We start from the raw sequence: 17,383 nt of genomic DNA on the forward strand, positions 1-17,383 counted from the left end.
TGCATTTCAGGAGCAGCCCTAGCGCTCTCTGCTTCTGCCTTGTGTGGCCTATTGATATGTCACCCATCATCAGGCTCCCGGTCCCCACTGAGGTACCAGACCCACTCCCTGGCCCCTAAGATTTCAAATGCCAGCACTGTATGCTTTGCTTTCTAAGTAGTAAAGATTTTCTTTGCATGCTTGTCTTAAGAAGATCTAGAAAATAAAACATTGTGTACCATGCTATCAAAGTTTATTCTTCTTGCCACTTTACGTCTCCCTGTGTATTGAATTGAAATGTCACCATCTAGGTTCAGACCACATGTGCACTTTTCTGTTGAGGAATACGCACCCACAGGAGGAGCTCACGGATGTTGTATCGTCTCTAACAGGTGCATTGATGTGGGACAGTCATTTTAAAGGTTGCAGAAGGACACTTAGAGTGGTACTTGCAGTCCTGGTATAGCATGGTTGAATTTGGGTCAGGGTGAAGGAAGGTTGTTACTCTGTATTTGTGAAATCTAGTTCCCAAGCTTCCTCAGTTTGAAACCTAAGGTATTTTAAATTGTTGTATTTTAATTAGAAGTTTGTGTTTACAAGTGACATATGTCCTACCCATAGTGATAGTGCAGAGCATATAGTTACAACAAATCCTGTCTTCAGTTGTTTGCCTATCTTATATGGACACAAGCCTCCTTTCATAATAACAGTGTCTTGATGACAAGTGCAGCAAATTTTCAAGTAAAACAATTGTGAAAATGGTAATATTTCTCTGTATTGCTTTGGAGTCTGATGGTGTGTGGGCAGCTCCGTGGTGCTGACACAGCAAATTATATGCCAATGGTTGCCAGGTTAATCTAAGCGTCTTTGGTACTAAATTACATGATTTTGTTGTAGTTTTCTTGTTTGAGTCGTCCATTTCACTGAACCTTTGCTGTAGCAAAAAGCCATGCCTCAGCCTTTGTGCAACAGTTGGGCAGAGCTTTGGCCCTGGGTCCTTGATTTTTAGAATGGGGGGAAAGGTCCTAAACAGTACGAAGCTTTCACTTGTTTGATCAAACTGGTCCTCACATAGTGCTGACACTAGTGTCTAGCAGGAAGGTAGATGAAACAAGTAAGAAACGTACTGTAAACGTGAGTATCAAAATGTATTTTGTTTTAAATTTGTATTGATAAGCATTATAATTGGGAGATGATTAATTTATTAAAGCATTTGATAGTTTTAGTTTGTAAATAACGTTGAGTTAGCAAACAAGTAAAGAATGGATGAAACATTGCAAATTCAAGTTAGAGAATTCCTCAGCTGGGTCCTCTGTTTTTGCTCTGTTGGTATTTTTTTGTGGTAAACATGTACAGCAATAAAAGTGTTCCTAAGAATATACTCAGATGTCATAGAATATTCTAAGTCTTCCAGTTATTTAATGAGATTCAGATTCCAGTTCTTCAGTTCCCTTATATGATAAATTATTTTGTAGGTAGGCATCTTTTTGGTGTTTTTGTAAAGGTCAGGTTTGTGTGAAGATAAATCCATATACCGTATGTATAAACTGTTTCAACAGGTTCCTAATACCAGAAATTTTGGGAGGCTCCTTTGAAAACAACTTCTGTCAGAAGAATGGCATCGTCTTCCCTACAGATTTGTGCATTGCTGCTGGCTTTAGCAGGATTTACCATTTTACTTGTTACTACCATGTCCAACAGATGGAAAATTTCAGACTCTGCAACAGTGCTAGTTACTGCAGACTGGATTTCTGAAGGTCTTTGGATGGACTGTGCAGTGACTGCTTTTGGATCAATAGAGTGCAAAAAATTTCCCTACATGTTGAGTTCAGAGAGTAAGTGTGCGTGACATATGTATATAAAATCCTGGGATGTAGTTTTATTCCTTCTTTCTGGGCAGCACGTTAGCACAGTTGGACAGCATACACTGTGTTATCACAGAGGGTCTAGTATGGACAGAATTTTTCATGTACTACATGCAGACAGGTTAAAGGGCTCCAGTGAAACCCATATGCTTCATCTTACAATTCAGCTCAGTAACTGCTGTGGCTTTTGTTGCCATCTCTGTTGTGTTGACATAGAGATATGGGTGATATACAACAAATCTAAGATTTTTTTAATATATATATTGTTTTGGAAGAAATAGCATCCTTTTACTCAGCCTAATTCTTAACTACAAGCAGATCATAGGTCAATAAGCACTGGTGCTTGTTTGTGCTTTGGTATGAGGCAGGACTGCTTGGATATTCCAGAACTTGTTTGATACTTTGTGCTAAATCTGTGTATTTGTTCTGGAATTTCTCAGAGGTGGCCAGCTTAAATTAAAATACATCTGCACAACTGATGCTTTTGTGTTTTCTGAGGTAGACTGTGCTAGAAGAGTAGTTAATCTACAAATAGAAAGAGAAGAACTGTCTTTGTAGAGACTGGAAGTTATTGGTTTGGATTGTTTTGGATTTGAAAAAACCCTTTCTGTAAACACCATTTTTATGGCAAAGGACTAGGAAGGACTAACATTGAAGTTCTTTCCTCAGAAAACTGTGCAGAAGCAGTGACAGTATAGCCTTTGAAAACTGGTATTTTGTTAAGCTTTCTGTCTTCAACAGAACTTGTGTTTATTCTTTTACAACTTCCAGTATTGTACAGTCACTTTATGAATTATATAATGGAATCATTTCTTCAAGCCTTTCATGCTTTATAGATCCCTGATTACTGCCATTGCTGTTTGCCTGGACTCTTTCCAGCTGATTTATTCTCGATAAGAAGCGTTCAAAACTCGCAAATACCATGCCTCGCAGACTATGAACGCTTGTTGTTGTGGACTCTGCCGGAGTCAGAGCTGCCTTACCATAAGGCAGTTCTCTAAAATGCAAGAGTTTAACTCTCAAGAGTTAACAGTCAAGATTTAGCATATTCGTGGTTCTTCCTCAGGGCCCTGGCTTTGGTGGCCTCATCTGCTTTCACAACGATGGTGCCATAAGCATCAGCATCCTGTAACAAGGCCAGAATTTGTAGCCTCAAAAGGCTAATCATGTACTTCCCAGGATTTTAGACATACTACTCGTGTCAGAGACAATGTCAGCTTTTCATACCGTTCTGGTACCCATTCTGCTTCTCTCTAAGACTTCCTCTACGTAGATACCAGATACCTAAATGTCATCTAGAAACTTACACATGATTTCTGGAAATCAGAGTGATGAGATGGTGCCCACAACCCTTCAGTTCTCATACGTGGTAGCAAGATGGCATGGATGCTTATGGTGGTGTGGCAGCTCTGCCTTGTTTCAGCCCTGTTATGGAGACAAGCAGAGTCAATATAGGACAGACTCCTTTTTTAAAAAAACACAGTTTCATTACACTCAACACGGAAAGATAATATTCCCCAGGAACAGAAGAGTTCCTGGGCGAACCAAAGCAGTTGCCTCCCAGGAATTCTCTTCCCTTCCTTCCTGTGGCCCCCGTAATTGGAAGAGAGGATGCCTGGCTGGCAGGGCTGGGTGGATCGTCTTCAGCTGTTCAAAGACCTGCATGTCTCCTAAAATCAGTGCAGGGTTCCTCGTGCTAGCTGACGGGCATGTCATGTGGCTGCCTGCAGAGTAGTTGCTATCTGTTGCAGGACTGTTTCTCTTCTTACAACGCTCAGTCAGCATTCCTGGGTCTTGGAACAAATCTACAGAACTGATCAAAAAGGTACAGCTCATGCTGATCAAACATTTAAGTTAATATTTTTCAGTATTTTTTTCCCAATTTTCTGATTTTTAAAAATACTATTTCTGCCTGTAAACCCTCTCTCAACCATATTACATGCAAATATGCTCTGTTTTTGAGAATATCAGAGGGGTTAGGAGCAATTGCTCTCCTTGGTCATATATTGCTGCAGTCATATATGTTCATATCTTGGCACACTTTATTTAAATCAGGATTTTGTAATGAATTTTCCAATGAATCCCATTTATTGCACTTGGTTTGCATTGTGGAATGGTCGTGGAGTGTGCAAATTGGTTTCCTCGTGAACGAAGCAGAGCAGGGAAATGTGCTCCAGAAGCACACTTCCAGGCTTCCAGCTGTTGATGGCGATTCAGTTCACCTGACTGGGTTAGAGCACGTTTGTAGGAGAATTCCCAGGTTGTGGGTGGTGTTGATGTGAAGCTATTAACACCAACTCTTCTACACTGCTGATGGTAGCGCCTTCTGCAAGGCAGCATTTTCTTTTATGCCCACTGCTTACCAAACCATAGTTTAAGAAATTTAGTGAAGAATAACCCTGTGTTCTTCAGCACCACCGGAGAGTGATTTCCTCAGTGGAATGATTAAAAATGCCTGGTGCCATCCAGGAAAACTCATATATTCCAGGTCTGCAGTTTAATATTTTCTGTTTATATGTGCTTTATGACTGCCTGTTGAAAGAGTTTTCTTAATTAGGAAGAGATATTTTTTTAAAGAAATGAAATTCTTATTATTTTTTTTTTATCCTTGGCAGAGTATAAAATCTGGGGACACTTAATTCAAGGTTCCAACTAAACTCAACCTTGAAAGTGCTGTCAGCAGAGGTGATTGCTGAGGTAACCAGGGTAGCACCTATGTATGGGTAAATTAAATTGAAACTCTTTGAAGGGCTTTAAATGGTATGCAGATACTCCATTACGCTGGTACAGTGTGTTCATTTTAGTATGCCATCTTTTTTCAAATTGCAGTGACTTAGCAGAAGGAGGGAATTCAGTAAAAGTCACTGGAGAATAATGATTCTTACCTAACACACCATCTAGGTTTTTTAAAGGACTGCAAGTGTAGAGCTGCACAGGATCACACTGGCTGTGCTGCCAAATCTGTCCTTATTTAAATCAGTGCCAGCGATTCTCTTGGCTACCAAAGGAGCAAAAATGTCATGGTGGCACTGTAGCATCCTTTTGCAGCTGAACCTGCCAACCTACAGCATCAGCTCTTTAAGTCGCCAGTGAATTTTGGAAAAGCAAAACAAAAAAACCCCAAACATATACCTGTTATGGGCAAGTTGTGCCTCTCTCAATGGCTAATCCTTCTGGTAGTCTTTGTGTAAATGCTGCAACTGTTACCATGTTGCATCATAGCAGAATTATTTTATGAAGAAACTCTGACTCCATTTCCTGGAGATAAGAGCAGGTTATCGCTGCAAAAGAGGGTTAACCCCATTTGGATACACAAGCAGTTTAAGGTATTAACATTAGTGGGTGATGTGAATTGAGTCTATGACTTTGTCTAGTCAAGAACAGAAGCAAGTAAACCAAGTCTAACATACTTCTACTTCGCCTAGAATAGGCGTTTTTAAAATACTAAGATATTCTGGCAAACAGACGCCATCAGCTGATATGTATTATTTTTCAGATAGCTGTTTTCCTTCATCATTTTATTCCTTTGAGATACATCTGTTACACTGTCTCATTCATTCCCTTATATTTCATTTCTGTGAAACATAGATTATTACAATTGTATTCCACTGTAACTGGGACTATTTTTAAGACTCAATGTGTTTAACTATAGATCAATAGACTGTAAAATATTAATGGAAACCAGTCATCCACAGACTTAACCTTCCTGAAAGAAGTTGGCAGTACAGTTGCTATGGATTACTTATGACCATAACTCAAAAAAATGCATTAGATTTTCTAGCAATAGAATAATGTTCCCATTCTCAAGCTTGTTAATACTTGAGTCATCAAGAAAATAACACAGTAAAACTTTTTGATTTGAGATCAATAACAAAATTACAAACAATTTTAACCTGTGTAAACCCTAGCTGACTTCAGAGGAGGGAGAGAAATAAAGTATTTGCCAATATTATCACTCTTAGAAGATATTTTGCAGAAATACTGGCTGGACTTTCTAGGCTGAGACTAAGAATAGGCTCATTTTGTCACTTCCCATTAGGAAAAGAATTAATATTGTCATTTAAAAAAAAAAGTTAATATCTTTATCATGAACTGCTCCCATTTCTTATTGTCATGCACTGTAAGCCTTATCTCTGGGGTTGAGCAAAGAGCAAAGGTAGCCTCATTTTGGAGTGAAACCCAGAGATAAAACAGCAAGGAGGCTTCTGAAAGGCTTCAGTTGATTGTAATCTAATTATAGGGATATTTAACTGTTACTAGTCACAAGCATGACTGCTGCATTGGAAATTGTTGGTTTTCTTTTGTGCTTGAGTGGGTGGGCACTTATTGGAGCTACTTTGCCGAATAATTACTGGAAAGTCTCCAGTATACATGGTAGTGTGATCACAACGTCTACATTATTTGAAAACCTGTGGAAGAGCTGTGCAGAAGACAGCACTGGAGTATCCAACTGCAGAGATTTTGACTCTATGCTTGCACTGCCTGGTACGTGACTTCACGCAGTCTTGTTTCTGTTGCTTAAAAATTTGTTGGAAAAAAAGTAGTAAGGCTTTTGTTTCAGTAGTCTAGTGGTACTGGAAAATAATTGGCCAAGAAGGACGTTGTGGGTTGTAGTAATAAAAATCTCTTCAGCAGCAGACTGTGTCAAGCACATTAGGAAAGGCTATAAAGTAAGGCAAATGAAGTTGTTTGATCAGACATTTATTTTAATAGGCATTTCAAATATGGTGTAATCTCTTTTCTAGCATCTTGTAGGAGGAATTAGTAGGATGACATTTTTGAACACATTTTATGACAGTTCCATGTTTATTTGGAATTCTTGTACAGGCCTTCTTTTGCAATACTTGCTAGCTAATGTACTGTAGCTGGAGTTTTTCACATAATAGTTAGGAAATACTATTTGTAACTAAGATGTGGTAGTGGGTTTTGGGTGTTGAGACTGAACACCATACATAAAGCAAGAAATACAAAGAGTATATGTTATACATTTCATAACATAATCATAACATACTATATTATAGGTTATACAATGAGTATACGTTATAAATTAATATACTTGGCAACTAATGTCTTCTTGGATGTTGTTCTAAATATCAGGAAATTTAGATCTGCTGGCTCCTGTACTCTGTCTCAGTTGTCAGCAGAACTGTGGATTGTCCTCAAATGCTCAACTAAGGCAATGTTCTTTGGATAGTGAGCATGTTTATAGACAGTAAAGCTAGTTTTAATTAGTCTTGAATAATTCCCAGAATTATTCCCAGAATAATTATCCCAGAATAAAAATGCCTTCCTACTTATTCAATCTATATTGGGAGGCAGCTAAACTAAATAGGTAGGAGGATACTCCTAATCCGAAGAATATGTAATATAGGATTAGTGGGAATTCACTTTCTCTCTCAGTCTGAAATAAACTGCTGTTGGTGACCCCCTCTGACCCTAGTGCAGCAATTCTCTGAAGCTGCCTATGCCCAGTATTTAGGGAATAATCTGTTCTTTTCATCTTTCAGTGTTATCTAACAATTGGTTTTAAAATGCATGTGTGTATTAAGAGGAACATAACCCTATTTAAACTTCTTAGACTCAGTGATAGCAGGATCATGTCCATCGGACATTATCCTCTGCAGAGTGCTTATGTGAGTGTGCATTTGGTTCATGTCTAAACCACTGCAAGGGCTGGTTCATAACACTGCTGCTGACTCTGGGCAGCATCTTGTCATTGATGTATTTACACGGAGTGTTGCTCTGAGAGTGCCACAGAGCTCCCGTGTGTGCACATGTGGGCAACGGGGCCACATCAGGTCAACATCTTGGACCTGCTGAGAAAAAAGTGGGTTTTAAAGAAATGGGGCTGGGGGTGGGGGGTGCAGAAAAGAGAATCGTGAGTAGATGTGCTTAAGCAAAAGAGAAACAAATGCAAGCAACAGCAAGGCTAATTGAAAACTGCAGGTAACAACATGGAGACAGGAAGGAAAAAAATGAGGCCAGACAGAAAGCAAATGAATACGTCAGGCTCTGGAAGTGAATTTCCGAAGATTAAATTTCATCAGTTGAAGACATCAGTTGGGCTGTTGAGAAGATGGCAGTATGTTTGAGAGGTGTAGGCAGGGGGAAAGGGAAGGTAAAAGCAGCTTGCAGAATTGTAGAGAAAAAAGGGATTTAGAAAGGAGAACTGGAAAAGAAACAATTTAGAAGACACTGAATTGTAGAAAAAGCCAAGAGGGCAAGGGCAGTTAGGGAAACAAGGAAAGAGGAAGAAAGTGGGGTTGGTAGCAAAGAGGGCTGAGCAAACAGTGGGACCTCCAAGAAATCTCTGTAGCACTTGCAGATATGAGCCAAAGCAGACTAAAAACAATCGTGGCCAGTTTAGGTGTGTTTCAAATTGCTGTTTAGAAGCTTAACTGAAACTGCTGCAGCAGAAGATGCCAGGGATCGGTGGTAGGGGAAAAAACAGGAGTGTTTGTTACCTCTCATCAGAAGGACAGTGAAGATTTTCCATGAAGGTTTTTCCTTATTGGCAGCTGAACTGTGTGGTGTACCTCTGGTTTTTGTTTTGTGCATGGGAAATATCAGATGTGGTTCTCTGAAAGAGATTTAAAGCTTTTGAATTCAGCAAGCCATTAGTCCAAATCACAAATGTTTGAAGTGAGGATCTTTTTAAAAGCAATACTGCATAAGATTCACTGGCTACTATGTATAGCTAGCAGTAGCCATCTAGTCACAGCTAGATTAAACATTTGGTATAAAAACATTATTTACCTGCTAAATGTTTTTTAAACTATCTTCCCCTCCCCATCCCCCCCCCCCCCCCCCACTTGTCAATGTTCCAAAGGTTTTTCTTCCAATGACACAATTTTGGAATAATTTCTTACAATTAGTATTAATTGCTAAAAATGAACTGACTTTGTATCTTGTTCAATAAAATCATTTTTAAGTTGAAAACAACAAAAAAATGAGATTTCTGGACTGTGAAGTAATCTTCTCAGTTAAGGTTGCTGAGGTTATCATATTGCGGGACAAAGAGGGTATGGTATGAAATCTTTTCTGTTAAAATAATACAGCCATTGGCTTGCAAGCAGTTAGCCCGAGGGTACGCTTGTGTGGCTGGGAAGGACATGGGGAGTCCCATCTCATACTGCAGGAGTCCCAGAGACCTGAAATGTAAGTCGTTGGGTCCCTGCTATGGGTAATTCCTGCTGCCATGGTGTAAGATCCCCAACTAGAAAGCAGCAGTGGACTTGAGTGCTTGTCCTAACAGCATCTTTTGCAGGGAAATGCCTTGACTGTTAGTGGTACTTGGAAGGGTCTTTTCACTTTTATTAGTCAGATTTTTTTCCCCTGAAAATTTTAAAATCAGTGCTTGACAATACATTAATTCCTCAAGTGTTATCCTTAAATTCTGTGTATTTCTCTCACGACTGCTTATTACTGTCTTTGATAACTCCTAAGCTTGCAGGACCAGTAATCTTAAGCCACATAAAGCTATACACCCCGCTGAGTCCGAGTGTGAGTCTATCACTTTGCCTCCTGTTTCTGTGCCTGATTTTTGTTGTCTGGAGTGTTATGGGCTCACTGCACTACAGAGCCAGAGAGTAGGTTAACATGGAGGACACAGAGGTGACCAAGGAGCAAGAGCTTGAGCGTTAACATCAACATTGCAACTGTCCAGATGTCGACCAGTTCAGACCCTTTTGTTGTGTGGTTAGAATCATTTAAGTTGGAAAAGACCTTTAAGATCATCAAGTGCAACAAAGTTAGCAGCCAAGACCTGCTGGATTGATGACACTTGGCACGTTTATCTCATAATAAAGGTGCCAAAGTGCCATTCGACCCGTAACCTGCCAAAGCCAGGGTGTCATTTTAAAGGAGCCTGAAGTCCCTGTCTGACCTTCCTCCTTAGGCTGGTTAAGAATCTAGTCCTGGTGTTTGTGCAGTTGCTACCTCCATGTGAAGACCAGGAGCTAAAGTGATGCAGAACTGTCAGCACACCAAATTCTGCAAGGTGCCCTCAGCAGCTGTAACCTCTCCACGGGAGTGTGTCCTCGGGAGGAGTGCTGCAGCTTCCCGATCCGCTCGTCTCCTCTTCGTTACCCTGACTCGGAGTTTAAAGTGCACTGCTAACTCGAGCACTTTCTTTCCCATCTCTTGCTGGAAGCAGCAAAGCTGCCACGTTTTTCCAGTGCCTCTGTAGTGCCAGAGCCCCACACATCTTGGCTAGGCGTGGGTTCAGAGGTGTCCTCTGCGCTCAGCTGTTCAGGTGTAAGGAAGGCACCAGGACTTGGGAGTAGGAGGCTTATTTCTGCTCCTGTAAATGACCATCTATGCCGCTACACGTTTTCCACAGGACTCAACACATGTATACTGTGAAGGGCTTGCTATAATTTTTCAGGATTTACTAAAGGCCCAAGAGGATTTACTGAGCTTATAAAGTGTAAGTGTGGTTCAGCTCTGAAATCTGATTGACTTGAAGGCTAAACACTCCAGGGTTTGGAACCTTCTTTGAACCAAATAATGAACAAGATTCACTCATTACTCCTATTAATTTCATCACTCTCTCTAATCACTTCTATTTTTTCAGCACAAGATTAATTTAATTTCTGTATAGAACCTGATTTGTTTTTCTCTTTTTCTGTCTTAGCTCATATTCAGGCATGCCGTGCCTTGATGATTACTTCCATCCTTTTGGGATTCATAGCTACAGTACTCTCGCTGCTTGGTTTGAAGTGCACAAACGTTGGGTTGAGCGATGAAGATGGAAAAATGAAGTTTGCTGTCACGGGAGGATTTCTCTTTATTTTAGGAGGTAATATCGAGGCTGAAATGAGAATGCTATCAATACTTTGTATTGCTTTCACAGCTAGACTAAATGAAATGAACACTTGCTCTTGGTTTGAAGCTGTTATAGCCATTAAAGGAATCACTCATCCGTGTGCTTTTTAACTTTTCCTGGTAGGTCTCTGCTCCATGGTGGCTATTTCTTGGTATGCTGCGATGGTTACCGCTCAGTTTTTTGACCCATTGTATGCTGGAACCAAGTAAGTTGATAGATCTGTCATACCAAAGTCCCATCGTGTTTACAGGCAGCTGCACCAAGAGATGTTGGTGGGGAGGGAGGAGAGTTCTCCAAGGTTTAGTGACTGTGTGTGGAATATAAACCCCCCAGCTGAGGGGTTTCTGTACTGTGTTTACATTTTCTTGTGAGACTCATTAAAGTGCACATCTCAATTCTATGAAGAAGAAAAGGTTAGTCTTATATTTTCTTTGGCATTTAGACCAAAAGAGGTAAAGAATTCTAGTTATGGCTAGAATACAATGCCATAGATGTACAAGCAAATGAAAAAAACATACAGAAACCAGCGTCAGTTGTGTACTAGTGACCTGCAGATAGCTGAGAAACGTCATTGAAGCATGCTGATTGTCTTAAAGAAGTAAAAACATATTTTTCACTACATATTAACAGCTCAACTCTTGTTTGCCTTCTTACGAATTAAAATGAGGCGCAGCTGGTGGGACTTTCAGCCCATACAGTTGTGCACAAACAAGTTCCGAGGCATAAATGCCCTTATTCTTGTCCAATATAAACCCAACAGTCTTCAAAACCAAATGCCTGCTTACAGCACCTTATCTAGGTGCCACACTTAGCAATGAGGAACAAGGGTAGAGGTGACCGGGCCTCTCCTTCAGCGAGGGGGAAAAAGGGACAGGGAAATGTCATATATTGTCTGTGGAACATGAGAGAGCTGGTTTGGGGGAACAGGAACATTTCTAATTTGCCAGTACCTCTACTGAATGTATACTTTTTAGATCAGTAAACTACAAATCTTTAGTTGCTAGGATCATGTTTGAAGTGTTTTGTAAGCTTCCTCCTGAGAATCAATTCAGGGAAGTCAGAGGTGAAGTGCTTTGTTATCAATCAAAGTACTTTAGGCAATTGCTTTGGATGTTTGTCAGTTTTCCTTGTGTTTTCAAAGAAGCACTTACAAAGAAATTGCACTTGTGAATACTTTTTGTTGTTTTATATCCTCTTGAGAGAATTATGCGAAGGGTAATAAATACGTTAGAGGACTGAAACAACTGTTGATAAGGAATTTCAGTTAGTGGGATAGTTGGCGAGTTTTATAGTTACCTGGTACAGCTCTGGGGCTTCAACATCAATGCATGTTAATCAGTTACCAGATTGTTTGCATTCAGTAGCTAAAGAAATCTTTTTTTTTTTAATATCTAAACTTCATGTTTAAGGCTATCAATACACTAAGCAGTTCTTAGTGAATTAACTTTGATCATTGGTAAAGCCAGACATGCTCTTGAGGAAGTTTGTGCTCCTTGAACTCAGTGAGACATGTTTAAATTCAATTGCAGGTCAGTATTGATCCTCACTCTTAAGAGAGTGACAGATCTATTTTTTCAGCTTGCATTTTTTTGGCCTGACTTAAGCAAATTAGTAAAGTTGACCTCCTGTAATTCTTAGAGGAACTTCTCATACAGCTGTGAAGGCAACCAAAGTTCTGCAGAGCCCTCCCATATACTTTCCTTTGGTATGACATCTACAGCATTCCTGTCTACAGGTGACTGGTGAGCAGAGATGTTTGCACACACTGGACAACACTCGCTGATTGTTCCTTAGTATTCCTCCAGCAACTTGCACTCCTGTTTTTTTGAGATAATGATTATCTCCTTGTTCCATGTTTGGGAATTGCCTAGAACAGCGGAGACCTTGTGGCTCCAGTGTGCGATGAGAACATGAAAAGCAGTGACCCTGTGTGAATCTTCCTGTTAGCAATTAATTCTGGACTAAGAAACTTTGACACTTGAATAACAATTTTGTGTTTGCAAGTGGAAAAAAACGCCACATACATGGTTTCAGTATACCTTCTACGCAGTCCATGACACTTATTTTGCCGTTACGTTAGGCATCTCAGACCACAGAGGTCCAGCTGTATTGTGGATATAGTATTTGAATATAAAAACTTGCTTGCCTTTTTTTGTGAAACTCCTGCCAGACTTTCCCAGGCTCAGTTGTGTCTAGTCTTTGGGTCAAATTCATTGTCAGTGGATTTCTTGGACTGGACTTGGGGGTTTCCTGAAAGATTTTGTACAGTGTTGTGGTTTAACCCCAGCCAGCAACCCAGCACCACGCAGCCACTTGCTCACTCCCCCTCACCCAGAGGGATGGGGAGGAGAATCGGAAAGGAATGTAAAACTCAAGGGTTGAGATAAGAACAATTTAACAGGGAAAGCAAAAGCCGCACACACAAGCAAAGCAAAACAAGGAATTCGTTCCCCACTGCCCATGGGCAGGCAGGTGTTCGGCCATCCCCCGGGCAGCGGGGCTCCAGCACGTGTAACAGGTACTCGGGAGGACAAACGCCATAATGCCAAATGTCCCCCCCTTCCTTCTTCTTCCCCCAGCTTATATACGCAGCATGTCATCATATGGCATGGAATATCCCTTTGGCCAGTTTGGGTCACCTGTCCTGGCCGTGTCCCCTCCCAATTTCCCGTCCCCCTCCAGCCCTCTCGCTGGCAGGGCCCAAGGAACCAAAAAGTCCTTGACTTAGTATAAACATTACCCAGTAAAAACTAAAACCATCAGTGTGCTGTCAGCATTGTTCTCACACCAAATCCAAGACACAGCACTGCACCAGCTACTAAGAAGAAAATTAACTCTGTCCAGCTGAAACCAGGACATACAGTAAAATGGGGAACTATTCTTTTCTTTTCCAGCCTGGGATTATTCATAAATGTATTCCAGACATATAACCACAGAGAGTGCTGAATATTCTTTAGGACACAGAAGTTTGAAAACTAGCCCTATACAAATAGCTACTTGTAGGTGATCTTGCATTGTGTCTATAGAAAGCTGATTTCTATGGTTTCTATGTTTAGCCTTTTTTTATGACATAGACAGTAAGGTCTGACTCATTCAGTTTCACAAAATGACTTCAGTGGCACAGCTGATACAATGGCAAAATAAGTGTCGTGGCCTGCACAAAAAATATATTATTATCATTTATTATCAGCAATTTATTAAATATATGCAAGTATTTATTGTTACTTATCTTTATGTTGCTTAGTACTGCCTGTACTGCTGCTAATTTGGCAAAGCACTTAAATATACATCTAAGAGTTTTACTGAACAGACACAAAGACACATCTGTTCTCTTATCTGTTTAAGTACCTCTCAGTTAGCTGATTTCTCTGCAGGCTAGAATTTGGTTTTGCATGATTTGTGCACCTTACGACTCAGTTGAAAATAATGGCTTTGTGATCCTGTTATATGCTGTTTCCATAAAATGTTTCCTGTTTCAGGTATGAATTAGGAGATGCTCTGTACTTAGGCTGGGCTGGATCTGTTCTTTATATGCTTGGTGGGATCTTACTGACTTGTTCTTGCAAAGGGAAGAAAAAACAGGATTACAGGTAACCTTGGATTTGTCATTTGAAATAGTAGCTGTCAAATAGGTACCATTTTCTACCTGTATGCTGTGCTCTTTCTCTCCCCACTTGCCTGGTATAAGCCTGTAGCCATATAAAGTACAAAGAGGAAATTGTACCTATTAATTCAGTGCTTTGGCATTTCACAGACTTGTGATGGCAGGGGATGCCGTACCAAATACTTGTACCTCCTAGACAGTGTAGTTGTTGATACTTTGCCATCAGTGGTCACCTATAACTAGTGTTTGGTAATCCTGGGTACTGCTGATGGTTCTAAGATAGACATAATGAAAATGAACATTGAAAAAGCAAACTTATTGGCAAAGAAAAAGTATATAAAAAAAGATAGTGTCTTATATTATATTCAAGTGTCTCTGCAATACTCACTACTATGGAAATACTCAAGCGCCATTGAATTTGCAGAAAGCGTAATGTCATTTCCTTCCCAATGCATATCCAATTGATCATTAGCCGCATAGGCTTTTTTCCTTGTTTCTTATGGAAACGTCTTGTTGCGCAGCAAATCAGAAAAGTTGAGATTTCTGGCCTCAGTATTTAACCGTGCCTGGATTTTTTTTTTTTCAATTTTAAATTATTCACACATACAGAAGGTCCCTTTCTGAAGGAGAGGGATGAAATTGTCAGAAATAACAGAGGTCCATATATACCCAGAAGAACCCAAATGACTTGGAGCTGTACTGGCTAAGCCTGAAAGAATGATAACGTGGAAGGAAGGAGCATGCTTGCTGCTGCTGTATTTAATCTTAAGAAAGTTATGTCAAAAAACATAATACGTGAGAGTGTTCCTCTGGTACTCCATTGCCTAATCTGAAGCCATTAACTTTTATGGTAATATTTCATCAGCCATGTTGGACTTTAGATCTTGCTCACCATACTTTGATACAAAGTACCAAATATCCTGAAAATCAGGTAAAACTGATGTATGAAATAGAAGCGCAACATGAAAAATGACAGCTGAAGGGGTTGGCTGAAGACACTTCTGTTTTCCTTTCGCACCATCTTGATCTCTGTCTTAAAAACTGCAGCTTGCACAAAGGCATTAAGGTCTAGATTCTTTTCTGCTTTAGGGACTTGACTAAATCGCCATGAGGAAGAGCACATGTGAGTTAGGGATCCCGTCTGTTTCTGGTTACAAGAGAGATGGCTGTGCTGCCTGTCCAAGAGCTCACCTCTTTCCCCTTAGCTATAAGGCTGATGAGACTGATGGGCCTCTAATTTCTGCACCTTTGTGAAGCTATTGGTGGGATGGCTAGGGACTTAAATGAGTAACTTCCTAAGTATCTGAAGCAGTGGACAGGTGTGTAGTACTTATTATTTTTTATCTTTTTTTTTCTTCTTAATTTACAGTCGCAACAAATACACATATACAGCAGGCCAGGCACCTCATCAGCAGCGCATTTACACCAGCAACTCTGAGACAGTCATAAGCAACAAGGAGTACGTCTAAACTTGCTTGCACGTCGCTTGTAATGTTAGCAGGTTGTGAACTCGAATAAAGAAGTGAACTACTTCCAGGGTTCCAGTTCCAAGTTGCAATCTTTCATCTTAATTTGGAGCAGTACAAGGAGGAGTATAGTTTTCAGTGTAAATAAGAATGGTTTTCCAGGAATGGTTTTCAACAAAAAATGCTGTGATGTGAAATCCTGAGGCATGAAGGTTTGCTGCGCGTTGAGAAGTCTGGTAAAATTTAACCACAGAGTGCGGTGTATCCTGGCAATCAAAAGCAACTGTTTTATTTCAGCTGACTCAGAAATGCGGAACTGTTATGCTGTAGCTGACTGCAAGTTAATATGCCTCACCGATAGAAATGTATTGTGTTTGCATTACTGTTCAGCTTCCTACTTTTATGTAGCAGCTTTTGCTTCTGGCAGGAAATAAACTTTATTCCACAGACTAACTGAAACAGATTTTTGGATGAGTGGTATCCTGGCCATTAATAAGGATATACTCTATATACTATGGGGTTGAAGTCTCATGTTTTACTGAAATTCATATTATCTATGATAGTTGAGCTTTATAAAAGCTACAAAAAATTTCCTTACAACCACTCACCTCCAAATCTGCAGATGTGCAACAAATTTCCTGTTGGCTGTAATGCAGATAGCAAAGACAAATGGTACAGAATGAACCAAACACAGCTGGGAGTGGAGAAAGCATCTGGTCCAAAAATGCCTTGTGATAACTAAGAAGAGGATAGCCCATTTTTTTAATTTTTATTTCTATGTTTTCAGCTTTTAAAATAATTCTGTTTTAACTTTGAACAATCTTTGACTTTGGGAACTTCTACTGCATCTGAATTGTCTAATCCATGTAATTCCCCAGTGGCTTTATCCTCGTCATTGTTTCATCATTAGAAATTCTGCCTTAAACCACACCACTGGCAGGAGCATATGTTTGCCTTGTTTAAGCACTTAGATGACGATGAGGTAACTCTGCTTCGTATTGATGTTTTGAGCAACGTGGACTGGAATTTAACACTGCAGGTTCACAGGTTTCGTAACTTGTCCCTTTTAAATTACAAATGTATTAATACAGTTCAACAAAATACCTTCTCTCTGCTTTTAATGTCTTGTGATAAACATCACTGTAGCCTGATCTAGAAGTTTCATGCAGCTTCCTTGATATCCCAATAGATAATTTCACAGGGCAACCTGCAAACAGTCTTTACAGAAATGATTTCGCCACCTTGCTTGCGTGCAGATACAGCTGACTTGTAAAACTGACACATTAAGGCGTGAATTGGCCACTGACAGATCTCGTCAGGCTTAGTAAGTAAAGCTAGAAGGAGTTAGGGTTACTTTTAGATTGCTAGTGTCATCTTCTGCCCTCCACCATCAACTACTGTTTTTAAAAGAATTCCTTTGGTATTTTGGAAAATAATTTCAGAAGCTGAGAAGGGACTTAACTTGCCTGGTGGGAGCTGAACTCCTTACCATCATCTGTACGTGCTGTCCTCTGGATTTTTAGGTAATTTTGTGACAGTATTTTGGTCTAGTTGACCACAAGGAAAATTCAGAACTTGAGCAGAGATAAAGCAGTTCCAGTGTCAGTTTCCCACAAACGGTTGTGTCAGCTCATGAACATGA

General features: G+C 40.0%; 1 protein-coding gene across 2 annotated transcripts; it reads left to right on the top strand.

Moving 5' to 3' along the window:
- The first annotated feature begins 1,007 nt into the window (after positions 1-1,007).
- Positions 1,008-16,892, top strand: LOC119156745 (claudin-15-like). 2 transcript variants are annotated; one of them, XM_037407026.1, is made up of 6 exons: positions 1,008-1,113; positions 1,539-1,814; positions 10,480-10,644; positions 10,795-10,876; positions 14,151-14,261; positions 15,645-16,892. In XM_037407026.1, exons 2-6 carry the CDS (start codon positions 1,595-1,597, stop codon positions 15,742-15,744), a joined length of 678 nt encoding a protein of 225 aa, XP_037262923.1. In that variant the 5' UTR covers positions 1,008-1,113; positions 1,539-1,594; the 3' UTR covers positions 15,745-16,892. The 2 variants fall into 2 exon arrangements, with proteins under 2 accessions (XP_037262923.1, XP_037262924.1); XM_037407027.1 differs by lacking the exons at positions 1,008-1,113; positions 1,539-1,814 and adding an exon at positions 6,030-6,329.
- Positions 16,893-17,383: the final 491 nt, after the last annotated feature.

The sequence above is a fragment of the Falco rusticolus genome, chromosome 13 (assembly GCF_015220075.1).
Source record: "Falco rusticolus isolate bFalRus1 chromosome 13, bFalRus1.pri, whole genome shotgun sequence".
Taxonomy (NCBI): domain Eukaryota; kingdom Metazoa; phylum Chordata; class Aves; order Falconiformes; family Falconidae; genus Falco; species Falco rusticolus.